This window comes from Sinocyclocheilus anshuiensis, unplaced genomic scaffold (assembly GCF_001515605.1).
Source record: "Sinocyclocheilus anshuiensis isolate Anshui unplaced genomic scaffold, SAMN03320099.WGS_v1.1 scaffold1966, whole genome shotgun sequence".
Lineage (NCBI taxonomy): Eukaryota > Metazoa > Chordata > Actinopteri > Cypriniformes > Cyprinidae > Sinocyclocheilus > Sinocyclocheilus anshuiensis.
Window position 1 is genome coordinate 376,919 of NW_015546147.1, and position 15,084 is coordinate 392,002.

At 37.6% G+C, this 15,084-nt stretch overlaps 1 protein-coding gene across 1 annotated transcript in view; it reads left to right on the forward strand.

The window, feature by feature from the left end:
- The window catches only part of LOC107701234 (T-cell immunomodulatory protein-like), a 134,528-nt gene that overhangs the window by 47,365 nt on the left and 72,079 nt on the right, over window positions 1-15,084 (forward strand). Inside the window, exon 9 of the mRNA XM_016503194.1 lies at window positions 9,127-9,221. Within this exon, the coding sequence (XP_016358680.1) occupies window positions 9,127-9,221 (95 nt within the window). The remainder of the gene's footprint in view (window positions 1-9,126; window positions 9,222-15,084) is intronic.

The following is a 15,084-nucleotide window of genomic DNA, read 5'->3' on the forward strand; positions in this document are numbered from 1 at the left end:
TCCATATGTATATAATTTTAATGCTATGGCCTTTGTGTATATATTTAAAGATGTGCATCTTTAAGCATGACTGTTGAAATTAAATGGTAACACTTTAAAATAAGAGTCCATTTGTAACATTAAGATTAATGAAAGCTGTGTAATGAAAGTATTGTTCCTTGTTAGAGTGTGTTAATTTCAACATTTTTATTATTATTATTACTACTACTACTACTACTACTAGTATGGTTCAGTACTGTTTTTTTAATAAAGCATTATTTTAGTTTTTGTTCAGTATCCATTTTAAAAACTATTGGTTAATTAATCGGTATCGGCCAGTGTGGTCCAACCTAGCTATCGGTATCGGCAAAATCCACTATCGGTCGACCTCTAGTCTTAAGCTAAAAAAAAATCAGAGTCCGTGACCATCATACACTACACAAATTTCTATGAAATATGTCAACTCAGATCTGCAGACTGGCTCTGACTTTCAGCAACTAGCATCAACTTCTCCAGACTGTAAATCGGCAGAAAATCAGGGCAAAAATTGTGTAGCTTATTCCAGCCTCTAGTTTTAGGAAACACAAGCCACCACAAGTATTAGTGCCACCACAACTATTAATGCCTAAGAACATACCCTTTTAGAGTGAGCAGCAGCTGAGCTTTTCAATATGTGACATTGGCAGGTCACAAATAAATAATATATGACATAAAACAATGTCACTGTGTTTCACTTAAATGCAAAAGAATGCTGTATATTTCATTTCCTTGTTTTCAGTTTCAATTCCCCATTCTAAAAGAAACCTTGAAATATAAGCTTACTGAAATTGTGTTCGGATTCATGTGTTGGTGAAATCTGCACTGTGTTCTGGTGTACAAGCAATGATGTTTGCCAGGTAAGCAAAGCAGGATGTTGGGACATAGTTGGCCTTTGTACGCTGCCCTATGATTATGACTTCTTAAACCTTTGAGATGTGTCGTCTGTGACCTTTACTGCTTCACAGAAATGATGTCACAGTGACGGAATAGGATGCAAAGCATGAGGTTGGGTGAGTGGAAAGATATATAGAGAGAGAAAATGAACTGTAGACTGTGATTTAGGATGATAAATGATGTTGGGGATGGAAAGAGACATGTATGCTAGAGGAGCCCTATTCTACATGTATGTGCGGTCGTGCCCGAGTCAATAATGGAGGTTCACACAGAAAAGGGCTTTATTGGATTAGTGTCAGGCATTTGTTCTGGAGACAGGACTGTGAATATCTTTGCTGAACCCTAATGATCAACATCTGTCTCCGCTTTGTCCTTTTCCATTGTCCTTTCCTGTTTTTTGGTTCCCTCCAAAGCTTTTCACCACCATCTAGTACTCGCACACATGCATCAGACTGTCAGCACCAATTAGTAATGCGTGAGTGTAGGAGCCTGTAGAGTCATTATGAGATGATTTGGTGTGAGGAACAGGCTGCAGCTTCATGATGGTGATCGTCTTTAACAGGATAGAACGTGGCAGCGGATGGGTGCTGGGTGGGAAGACAAATACACACCATTTCCAGCAGCATTCTCACCCCTCACACACACACACACACACACACACACACACGCAATACATGTGAATCATAGCGATGCTGCTCCCATTAAGTGGGTGGTAATGGGAAGCGAATGGCTTCTTCTGAAGCCAAGGACACATCCTGACATTATACCTTTGACTGGCTTGAGTGGGCACTGAAAGCTCAGGTCCCGCCGTGTGTCGCTTTCTATAAACAGCAGAAGGTTTGGCCCTCGGGGATGTGGGCTTGGTTTAAATGATGTAATTGTACTGATCATCAAAGCAGCAGCCTTGATTTTTGCTTTTGTTCTGCCTTTTTTACAGCTAACGTTTGAATCGGCACTTAATTAGAAATAAGAAACATTGGGTTTGCAGCACCTGCGAGCAGAGATACACGTAAAATTTGACCTACGGTGAAACGGTGAGAGAAATCGTGAATACAAGGTGCTTCAAAGCCTCATTTCAAATGAACGAAATGAAAGGAACGTGGTATGCAGTGAAAGGTATATGTTGTGCCGAGAAGTGAGAGGAGGTGGGAAGAGAAGTCAGGGAATATGTGCGGGGGAGGGTGAAAAGGGAGGGTCCGCTTGTTTGATTTGAAATGGGTATTATTCTGAACACACTCCTGGCTGTCAGTTATGGCACGGCTCTCTTCTCCGTCCCACACCTAAGTGGCAGATCAAAGATACACCCCAGTGACCTTCTTCTCTCAGCTCCTCTCATCTAGCTCTCCCTCTCTCCGTTAGTATTCTCCAGCCATCCTTTTCTGCTCCAAACACTCCAGCAAAACAGTTACGGCAGTCACTGCAAGAGGCTCGCGGTATGGTTTGAATTAGGGATGTGCGGGTCTAGTCGACTAGTCGACTAAACGGTACAGCTCCTACTAGTCGACACTGAAAACAATAGTCGATTACACGACAGAAAAAAAAAAGAAAAACAAAAACATGATTTTATCATTCAAATTACCATCATTTTAACATTGCATTTAAAACATTTTAAATAACAAGTTGAAATAAAACGTTTGAAAAATAATACATTATTTTAAAAAGTTTATCTAGGCGGAAACTACATCTTTACCTCAGACCTCACATGCGTTTTCTTCGTGTCAGTTGCAGCGAGTTCAAAAATGACCATGCGAAAGACGAGAAGGTGTGGGATTATTTTGAATTAGAAGGAAAAAGCTATGCTTTGACCGACGTTGAGTGTATGCTCTTCTTTTTTTTTCTTTTTAACGAAATGAAATGATAACGCGAGGCAAGTGTGCGGCAAGCAGAATTCATTGAGGGATTTGACAGTGTGATTCATAGATTAAGTATTTCAAATATAGGCTATTATATATGCTACATGCACGCACAGAGGTTTTTTTTTTTCTTACCATCTTTTGGGGGTTTCTTGCTTTTAGACTAGTCGACTAGTCGGATACAAAACTTTCGTTTAAAGGACAGTCAAATTAGTCGTCGCGCACATCCCTAGTTTAAATCAGCCGTAAAATAATCCGCTCGAAAAACAAAGCAAAACGCAATCCTGTTTAGTAGCAAGCAGGTCTAGCTAATGACCTCTCCTACCTCAGCTCATACAGCATTGATCTCAGAGCAGATATTTCGTCATATTACTAGTCAAGCATGCCAAGCAGTGATGCTACTGTAGCTCTATGGGTCCATCTGAATGTGGACCAGCTTCTTGCTGCTGTCTGAATGTGGTCTGATGTGTGTTTTAGATTAGAAATTTCACAGTTCAAAATTGTGCAGTTTGTCTAGTTTTACTGGAATATAAGGGTGAAGTTACTTGGAAGTAAACGCCCACTTCTATGATTGGATAACAGTTTAGTTGGATAACAATATAGACGGCACAGCATTGCTTTTTAATCTCAGTCTCTCTGCAAATCCAGCGTCGACCTGTGTCTTGTTTACAAAGGAATCCGTGGTGAAAAGAAAGCGAACGAACGCTCAATGTTTTACTCACGTGATCTGAAACTTCATTAAAAATAAAATTCAACCATGCATTCCTAATATTTGAATCCGAAGGAAGGTTATGCAGCGACTGTGTTCTTCCACAACCAGCTATGTCATGTGTGAATCAGTGGGCGGGGCTACAGATTTAGCCGTTGATATTCTTCTGTGGAGGCGGTTTTTGACCTATCTTAGATTCCAGGATCTGGCGTTCGCTGGGCCTGGAGTCAATAAAAGCTTTCATTTGAGTAACCAGGACGTATTCAGTTCTGAAACTTAGAGGATATTCTTTTAGTACGATGACCTCTTATATATCAAAAGCTCAAGTAAAAGTTGATTTCTCAATTCATGACCCCTTTAAAGACTACTTGGAAATCAGAACATTATTATTCTATTGGCAGCACTGTTTTTGACACTAAGGAAAAAATAAACAAATATACGTGGTTTTGTGAAGAAAAATCTTTGGTGTTTATCTTTTGTCCTTTTGATGTACACTACCAAAAAGTTTGGGGTTAGTGTGGTTTTTTTTTTTAAACAAAGTTAATACTTTTATATCAAAGTGACAGTAAAGATATTTGTGTTGTTACTAAGCATTCGGTTTCAAATAAATGCTGTTTCTATTCATCAAAGGATCCTTAAAAATGTATCACAGAAATGTTTCAGCTTCAAATAAGAATATTAGAATGATTTCTGAAGGATCATGTGACACTAAAGACTAAGTAATGGAGTAATGGCTGCAGAAATTTTAGCTTTGCCATTACAGGAATAAATTGTGTTTTAAAATATATTAAAATAGAAAATGGTTATTTTACATTGTAATATTTCACAATATTATTGTTTTTGCTGTATTTTTGATCAAATAAATGCAGCCTTCGTTCAAAAACATACCGGCCCCAAAGTTTTGAACGGTAGCATAAAATGTGTAAAATGGGTTAAAATTTGGTGTTGGAATTACTGTAATACAACTGAACTCATTTGAATTATGTGTTGCCATTGTGTCATTTTGCGTATAATATGTGAGTTCAATTTGACTTGAGCAAAGCAATAAATTATTTTTGTAGTGCAGTAACAGATGAGCACTTGGGTAATACAGGTTGGACTGACATTCTCAGATACCCGTCTGTCTTGTTCCCAGTTTGAAAAATGTATCTTTAAATTTAGTGATTAACAGCATCATTACTTTTTTAGTTAGTTAAAGTTGTAGACAGCATTATTATTGTTTTAGATTTTTCATTAAAAAATATGTACAATAAAGGTGAATGGGATGCGAAATACACTAAAATCCAGTTCAGAGGCTTGATCAGAACTGCAAGAGTCACACCCTCCAACACATGCACAGTGCAAAAGTATTATAATTCATGAATGTGCACTGTCAGAATGTAGTCAGTCTTGACATGGACGTGTCATTATGAATGCACAACATATGTTAGACAGAACTCTCCATCTGCTCTATCAGGATGGTAATTGCTCTTTTCTTTTTTTACATGTGACAGCTAAATGCATTTTTCATTAGCTGAATGATATTCAAGACTAGGGCACTGTCAGGAAGGTAGCGAATGGCAGAGATGTCCTCTTTTAACAATTTCTTTTTTTTTTTTAATATGATGTGGCATTTAATGGCCAGTCATCATGACATAAACAAGTGTGTGTATGTGTGTGGGTCATAGAGGGCTTTTGCAGTGTTTTTCTACAGCTACTAGACATGTGCATGTGTACTGTACAGCAGGAAGCTGAAGTCATTAGTGGCAATAAGCAACTGGCTCATACTCCTACCGTACACATACACATGCTTTGAATCACATACACACACACACTGTCACATTCAGTCTCTCCTTCTGCTGAGAGAAAAAGCTCTTAAAAATACAGAAAACAAAAGCCGCATAGATTCTTTATCTCAATAATGGAAGGCAGCTGTTCTCTGATTGTTGGTGATAAGGGTATACTGTATGTATGTGAGGTTTTGCTTATATTGTATAGAACAAACGTCCCCAGCTTTAAGTCAGCTACATTCTGGGGATCAGCACAAAAAAAATTGGCTTATTAAAAAGGTGCAATAGGTGATTGTCTTAAGAAACATTTTTTGTAATGCTGGTTGAAAGTCTCTTCATATCCCGATAGCAATCATTAAGTTAAGTGCTCTAAATGTATTTATATATGTGGCCCTGGACCACAAAACCAGTCATAAGGGTCAATTTTGTGAAATTTAGATTAAATGAGCTGAATAAATAAGCTTTCCATTGATGTATGGTTTGTTGGGATAGGACAATATTTGACCGAGATACAACTATTTGAAAATCTGGAATCTGAGGGTGCTACAAAATCAAAATACTGAGAAAATCGCCTTTAAAGTTGTCCAAATGAAGTCCTTAGCGATGCATATTACTAATCAAAAATTACGTTTTGATATATTTACGGTAAAAAATGTACAAAATATCTTCATGGAACATGATCTTTACTTAATATCCTAATGATTTTTGGCATAAAAGAAAAATCAATAATTTTGACCCATACAATGTTTTTTCGGCTATTGCTAAAAATATACCGAAGCGACTTAAGACTGGTTTTGTGGTCCAGGGTCACAAAAACTTGTGGAAGGCGTAGGACCAAGAAATGTTCGTCCAATCAAAATGTTCAGTCCGAACTTTATGATAGGCTTTACTACATGCCTGTCAACATATGTATTTGCATACCTCTGCGCACCGGGTTCGTGCAGACAGGATACGTCATCAGCGCGTTCACGTACGTGACAGAGTGCAGACAGAGTGAGAATGGCAGACAAACATCAACAACCTGACCTTCCTTCCTTGGTATTGTAGTACTGTTACTAACTGTGCTATCAATTTTCCTCACCTGTGAATGACACATGATGTATTGTAGTAATGTTGTCTCTGGTCGTCTGGTCCGTGCGCGTTCATGCGTTCAGGGGGCGTGGCTTTGGACGGCGATTGCAGGGAGGGTGGGACGTTCGCTTTCAGTGCTATCAGGCTAAAGTTAGCATTTTCCAAGATCTCCTACAAAAGCCGCATAGATTCTTTATCTCAATAATGGAAGGCAGCTGTTCTCTGATTGTTGGTGATAAGGGTATACTGTATGTATGTGAGGTTTTGCTTATATTGTATAGAACAAACGTCCCCAGCTTTAAGTCAGCTACATTCTGGGGATCAGCACAAAAAAAATTGGCTTATTAAAAAGGTGCAATAGGTGATTGTCTTAAGAAACATTTTTTGTAATGCTGGTTGAAAGTCTCTTCATATCCCGATAGCAATCATTAAGTTAAGTGCTCTAAATGTATTTATATATGTGGCCCTGGACCACAAAACCAGTCATAAGGGTCAATTTTGTGAAATTTAGATTAAATGAGCTGAATAAATAAGCTTTCCATTGATGTATGGTTTGTTGGGATAGGACAATATTTGACCGAGATACAACTATTTGAAAATCTGGAATCTGAGGGTGCTACAAAATCAAAATACTGAGAAAATCGCCTTTAAAGTTGTCCAAATGAAGTCCTTAGCGATGCATATTACTAATCAAAAATTACGTTTTGATATATTTACGGTAAAAAATGTACAAAATATCTTCATGGAACATGATCTTTACTTAATATCCTAATGATTTTTGGCATAAAAGAAAAATCAATAATTTTGACCCATACAATGTTTTTTCGGCTATTGCTAAAAATATACCGAAGCGACTTAAGACTGGTTTTGTGGTCCAGGGTCACAAAAACTTGTGGAAGGCGTAGGACCAAGAAATGTTCGTCCAATCAAAATGTTCAGTCCGAACTTTATGATAGGCTTTACTACATGCCTGTCAACATATGTATTTGCATACCTCTGCGCACCGGGTTCGTGCAGACAGGATACGTCATCAGCGCGTTCACGTACGTGACAGAGTGCAGACAGAGTGAGAATGGCAGACAAACATCAACAACCTGACCTTCCTTCCTTGGTATTGTAGTACTGTTACTAACTGTGCTATCAATTTTCCTCACCTGTGAATGACACATGATGTATTGTAGTAATGTTGTCTCTGGTCGTCTGGTCCGTGCGCGTTCATGCGTTCAGGGGGCGTGGCTTTGGACGGCGATTGCAGGGAGGGTGGGACGTTCGCTTTCAGTGCTATCAGGCTAAAGTTAGCATCTTCCAAGATCTCCTACTGCACCTTTAACACACTAATTTCCATCTGCATTCAAACCGGAGGTTGCAAAATTAGTATTTTGCTAAATGCTTTTTAGGGCTACGAGAGGTAATTTGCTAACTTTAGACATTAATTAATTTTATTTATTAATTAAATAACTTCTTTACTGAATGTCTTTATTACTGTTTCATTCTGTTTTCTAAATACTGGTCAGAATTATTGTTTTATTCTGTTTCTTGCAACATACAGTATTTCTGTTCAAGAATACTTTGTATTCACTGTCACTTTTAGCTTATTCACTGGGTTTTGTAAAGCAATATTCTCTTTAAAACTTTATCTTTCTTGCATAGTATATATTGGTCTCTATACATAATATATATTAGGGCTGTTACAATATCAGGTTTTCACTATATGATTATCATGGTCAAAAGAATTCATAATAACGTTACTGTGTTATCTTTAAAGATTCTGAGGGAAAGAAAAACTAATATTATAATGGAGCTGTAACAACACAAGACCTTAGACCTTACCTTACACAAGACCTTAATGTAACATTTCCCATTTCAGGGCTAGCAAACTAAGTACAACTTAATCCTACGATGGTGAAATTTGCCGTATGATGGAGGGAAAAGTGGGTGAACAGGTTGCTTGGTGTTATTACACCTTTTGTGCTTGCTGCTGCTGATTGTTATTCCTGCAGACAGGGGTGTCTAACAGAATCCAAAAAAACTCCCACACTGGCGATAAGCTACACATTGCGTCGTTGTCTTCTTTTTTTTTTCCTTTTTTTTGGCAGGTGGCAACCAGTGTTTATACAGCCATCTACTATGTTAGACTGTCATCAAAAGGCGCTGGCTTATTTATGATATTATCATGCATGCAATATCGCCATGATATCAATATTACATTTTTTTAAATGGTCAATACTGGTATATTGCAACACAACCAAATACATATATTCATATATCAAACCCATGACCTTGACATTGCCAGCATCGTGCTTTACAGAATCCAAAAGTGGAAAGTCCTCACCATGATAGAAATATAAACTTGTGTGTGTGTGTTTGCGTGTAATTCTCTCTTTCTCCACAGGCTGCCGGTTTGATCTACGTGGCTATTTGGTGTGTGGTAGATGCTATGAATGTCAATGCATATGTTTCACACCACTGCTCTGCCTCCAGTTCTTCTCTTTTCACTATTCAGTCGAGTTGCTTTTTCTTTTCTTGATTTAGTTTATTGATCTCATGATTTGTTAATATTTCATATTAATAGTAGGTACTTTGTCTCAAGCATGCAAGTGGTAAACATGAAGGAATAAAGACTCGGGCACAGGATTCTGACACCAGGACAAACTGCTACACACTTCATTACACATGCTCAAGGTCACATGATGTTATCTCCATATGCTGAATTCTGGAGCGTTACGAACCAAAAGAAACGATGCATTAGTATATCATAGACCTCATTTTACCTCCTCACTCACTCTCTTTCCCTCTTTCTGTTTTTCCTCAGACGGTGACGGCTCCCAGGACCACCTGTTGCCAGTCTGCATGGATATTGCGTGTGATAGAAGTGCAATTTACCTGGCCAAGCCTGGAGAGACAGAGGTACACGAGCCCTCCATTATTACTGTGTCACACTCTTCCATCCGTTTGCATCTGCAGAGTCAGTGAGCTCTGAGCTGCTGTGAGGACAGTGACAGGACTGTTTTAAACATTGTCGCTTCTAAAACCAGTGGATAGATTTAAGAGATGGATCAGTGGTGGGGCTGGGCATTCATACAGATTTCCTGATTTAATTTGACTCACAAGCTCTCAATTTGATTCAGATTGAAGATTTTTTTTATTAAATAAATTAATACTTTTACTAAGCAAGGATGCACATGATGAAAAGTGACAGTAAAGACATTTATAGATTTCGGTTTCAAGTAAATGCTGTTCTTTAGAACTTTGTATTCTTCATAAAAGAATCCTGAAAAAAATGTATTGCAGTTTCCACAAAAATATTAAAAAGCACAACTGTCTTTAATGTTGAAATAATAAGTAAGAAAAAATAATAAGAAAAAGTGTTTCTTGAGAATCAAATCAGCATATTAGAATGATTTCTGAAGGATCATGTGACACTGAAGAATGGAGTAACGATGCTGAAAATTCTGATTTGTCATCACAGGAATAAAATATAAGATTTAAAATATACTAAAAGAAATACAAAAAAAGTCATTTATACATTTATATTTCAGACTGATTCATACCTATAACTCATCTTGAAATATTCATTAAAAAGAACCAAACTCTAAAAGTCATTCATTGCCGTAATTGAGCAACACCGGACGCTCCATATGCTACTGAGTCATTCATTTGTGAATTAGACTACACTGGTTGCATTGTATATTTTGTTTTTGTTTTTTGATTAATCAGAAAAACAGTACTTTTGTCCAGCACTACATTTTAAATGGATGTATGGATTGTCTGCCATTGATTGATGGATTGATTGTTCTTCCAATCAATGGATCCCATAAGGTGCATTCAGGAAATCGTCCTGTATTCAAAGCATATATTATCCGCTGAATATATGAAGATTCAAATGATGATAATAGATTAGAATAAAAGCCTATAATAATAGTGGCATGTAGTTATTTAGAGCTCATTGTGTGAATACCTGCTGTGGTCTGGCGCAGCTCATGCTCTTTGCTGAATGTCAGCTTCACAGTAGAAGACAGCGGTTATCTCTCTGCCCTCAAACACACACACACACACACACACACACACACAGTCCGCTTGTCACAGGCCTTGGGACCAGAGAGAAAGGGAACAACGATGGACGGAGACTAGGAGAGGGCAAGAATGTAAAGGGCGTTGAACACGTGTCCGCTTTTGTCCACCTGCCACGGGCGCTAGTCTTCATCATCAGATATACTGAAAGGAATACAAAGTTTGACTCTCTCATTATATTCCCATCTGTCCATCACTTTGCCTCTGTCCATAAATGGTCTTTCTTTTCTTCTCAGTTTTCTCCCCTTCCATTCTTTTTAGAGTTCAGAAAACAACAAGCTACACTGGTTTGAAAGTGTTTATTCAATGCTGCCAAATAATGTACGAGACTGATATAGACATAGCAGCATGCATGGTGTATTGAAAAGAGAAGATAGAAGAAAACAAACACTTGACAAAAGGTAGAGAATAACAAAAGACACACTTGTGTTATAGTCAAAGAACGCAGTCTATGATTTAATTGGCCCAGGGATTTCTCTGTTTTTAGGCATGTTTGTGTGGACGGGGGTGTGTGTGTCTGCTAATCAAATACACTCTCTCTCACACACACGTAGTCTGCTAAATAAACTCATTCTCTCTGTTTTCCTTTCCGGCTCATCTGCTTAAACACATGTAACATCACACTCATTAGAGTGATTAGGGACAGTGATTGTCATCACCCTCGCACGCACACTTTTGGCTGGCTGTATAAATGGACACTTTAAAGTCACTTCTGTTTTAATGAAAGGTGGTGTGTGTAGGTTTTTGAATTTTAAAATTAAAATATTATATTTATTTAATGACGGGATCAATATAATTAATCCAGGTTGATTTCTGGGCCAGGTTGATATTTCTGTTCGCTTGAGTGGTCCAAAGGTGGCTTTTTTTCTTAGCCAATGATGTGAGTGTGGGGCAGGACTACCTGTGAAATGGAAGAGAGATTTGACCCGTTTGGATTTTATTTTGTTGTTCCATTTGGTAATAACAGTGGCGCAGAAATTACCAATGGCAGCTTTTATAGTCACCATGAAATCAAAACTGGCAGTTCTTATTTGTTTATGGAATATTGCTGAGTGTATCATAAATGATATTTTTCTCATTAATATACATCACAATAGGTGAAGAAAAGACAATCACTATTTCTATTTCATGCTGACTTTAAATTTATATTTTGGTCCACCCCCCTTTGGTTACTGTTGCTAACTCAGACAAGCTTTACAGAATGTCTTATAGGAATGAACTGGAGATTTCAGTAATAGAGATTTCAGATTTTCAGTAAGAGATTTTCATAAAATGGTAAAAATTGAATGGATATCATATCAAGATTTTTGTCGTCTGTTACTTTAAATGCTCAAGCTCTTCATAGTCTGGTGGATTCTGATTGGCTGCCAATGTTTTATTCATTCATCCGCTGGAAAAAACAGTATTGAAAGTGATTCCAATGATATTATTCCTCTGTATTATAGTTATACAGCAGCTGTGGTATGGACTTCACTACTCTCGTAGAATTCGAATGATTATTAAAACTTTAGGGTTACAGTTATATTTATAGTTAATGTTCTTGGTGTGAATGGCCTTTAGCCTAATATTTACCTTAAAATACTGTTTGCATCATTAGAAGTTTGCCCATTTTACCTGTGAAAAGGTCTCATTAGCATGTTTTTTAAGTGTACTTCTAGCGCTATAAAGCTGTTTTTCAGTCATTTTTCTCCTCAAAATTGAAGCTATTTCAGAAACACCCAAATTGTATTTCATAACGAATCATTTTGACAATCAGAAATCTATTTCCCGATGGTTGCATTTTGTTTAAACCTATACGCTTTTAACCTTCCCAAGATTTAAATGATTGCCTGGATTTTAGACATGGATTCTGGGCTCTGAAAGAATATGAGAAAGGAAGGACTTTGGGATCACCGCAGAATTAAACTATCACTTAAGCTGCAATGCAGCAAAGCGGCATCCATAAAAAATGGTGCGAGAAAGAAAGAGAGATGGGGAGGAAATGATGGAGAGCAAAGCAATAGATTGTCTGAGGTGGTGGAAGTGAGTGTCTGTGGTACGTGTGTATTGAATTTCAACGAGTCGTGAGGAAGTGAACAGGGGTAGGAGGGAGGGATGGACGCCTTCATAGGCTGAGCTGCTCTCTCTCTCAGCCCGGGATGTCTCACACTTATTCATTTCATTTTCATGTACTCCTCAATAGCAACTTTGTTTCCAGCTTGGCAGCATCAGCTGAGTGTGGCAGGCCATGTATTTCACTTTTCTTTTTTTTTTTTCTCAGAGTATAAATAATATTTACACTCACTCTCATAGCTCACACTCCGAATTCTGCCTGCGCTGTGTGCGTTTGTGTGTGTGTCTCTGTCTGGATATTTGCTCGTCTCATTGACTATGTATCTCGTGAGTCTGAAATCACCTAAAGCGTCAGTCTCTGAGCAGTTTGTTTAACGGTATTGATCAGTGTAAATGTGGATGTGGCTTTGTATCTGACTGATTCTAAATGATCAGAAGTAAGTGTCCTGTGGGCAAAACTACAAAGGGCTACATTTCCCAGACATCCGTGTAGAGACATCTCCTGAGGAGGTTAGATTGGCCATTATCTGCTAAACCCATACAGGGCGCTGAGGCCTTCATTTAGTCTCTCTCTCAGGCAGCTGGGGAATCTGTCAGCACTCATGCCGTTCCGCTCCCCTCGTGTCACAGCACCACCTGTTCAGCTTGTATGCTGCCACTCACAAGTTGTTAGTCAACCCACACATAATTTTAATAGTTTTTAACAGTATCTAAACTGTTTAAGGGGGAATGTGTGCAGATTTGAACATGGTAAAATGTGCTAATGGGAGCTGAGAGGGCTGCGTACTTATTGGCAGCTGAAAGCGTTATCAGAAATGAGCCAAAATAGAAATTGTATCTGATAAGCAGTTCCTCCTAGAAACACAGCGATCAGAACTCAACTGAAAACTCCATTGATTTGTGCATTCTTGTCATTTGCGAAGTTTTAAACATCCCCTTTGGTTACTAGGCAGTTGGTAAAGTGTTGAGAATGTTTTCTAGGGCTTTGTGTGTTTGTGTGTTCATTTGACCTCTTAGTGTCAACTGTCTGTTAATTCTAAGAACGTTAATTTCCTGGTTAAGGAAAATAACTTTCTTACTGTACAATACTACTCAGAGAATGTAGCAAAAATCTGCATGATTAGGGACTCAGTTATGAGCAAACAATGAACGTCAGATGTGATACAAGTAAGACTTTATTTACTACATAAACACTTAAACTAGTCTAACATACACACACACACGCATACAGTTGGTATAGGAAAAAGGTTAAAGCTTAGGCAGTAAAGAGAAGAGAAATAAAAACATGAAGCTATGGTACCATTTGATATTCAGCAGATCTACCGCCTGAAGGAAACATCAGTTTCTTAGTTCAAACACACCTTTGTAAAAGGTGCAAATGATACTTAATGTATCAATTAGGTTAGGTGAGGGGGCGTTAGATATTATTTGTTAAATATAACAAAAAGTTGTGTGTCTGATTGGTCCAAATGCTACAAAAGAGTGAAAACATCATCGGTACTAATGATTTCTCACTGGAGCAGTGCTGGAACTGTTGAAATGAATATTGAATATGTAACTCTCTTGTTTTTAAGCATTACTCTGGGCAGTGTGATATACAGTAATGTCTGTTGCCAGTGTCACAATAATCGGTGACAAAGAAAACAAAAATTTGATTTATTTATTTGTATATTCAATTAAATATCACAAAACTTCACAGTTTTTATATTTTTTTATCTTTAAGCACATGGCTTAATGCTTTTAAACGGTGAAAGGTCTTTATTTTAAAAATAAAGGCAATTTAATCAATATTAATATTAATAATATAATATGGGAATTGTTCACTAACAAATGAAAAATCTGTCATCACTTGCAAGCCCTCATGTCATTCCAAACCGTTTTGAAATATGTCTGTGTTTTTGTCCCTACAACGAAAGTCAGTGGGGTTAGTGTTGTTTGATGGACAGAACTGTTGTTGTATGGAACAACATGAAGGGAATAAATTATGAAAGAATTTTCGATTTTGGGTGAACTATCCCTGTAACTTACACTACGGTTTTTTTTTTTATATATATTTTTAGTCTCTTATGCACACCAAGGCTGCATTAATTTGATCAAAAATACAGTTAAACAGTGATATTGAGAAATATCACTACTGTTTTAAAAAATCTTTATCATCAGTTGTGCTGCTTAGTATTTTTGTGTAAAATGTGATAAAAAAAAATCAGAACTCTTTGATGAAAAGAACAGCATTTACTTGAAATATAATTTTTTGTGACATGATAAAAGTCGTTGTCGTTTTTGATCAATTTAAAGGGGTCATATGATGCGATTTTAATTTTGCCTTTCTCTTTGGAGTGTTACAAGCTCTTGGTGCATAAAGAAGATATGTAAAGTTGAAAAGACTAAAGTCTCAAATCCAAAGAGATATTAATGGGTTTTATTGGTGTTGTCTCGTCGCTCCGGGACGCGGCATCACAGTATGGTAAGGGGCGTTACATTTCCGTCACACACTTGAGGAATTCAGCCAATCACAACGCACTGGATAGCTGGCCAATCAGCGCACACCTTGCTTTTCAGACAGATGAGCTTTTTAAAAATCGACGCGTTTCAGAAAGGTGGGGCATAGAGGAGAAACAATAATGTACAGTATGTAGAAAATAATGTG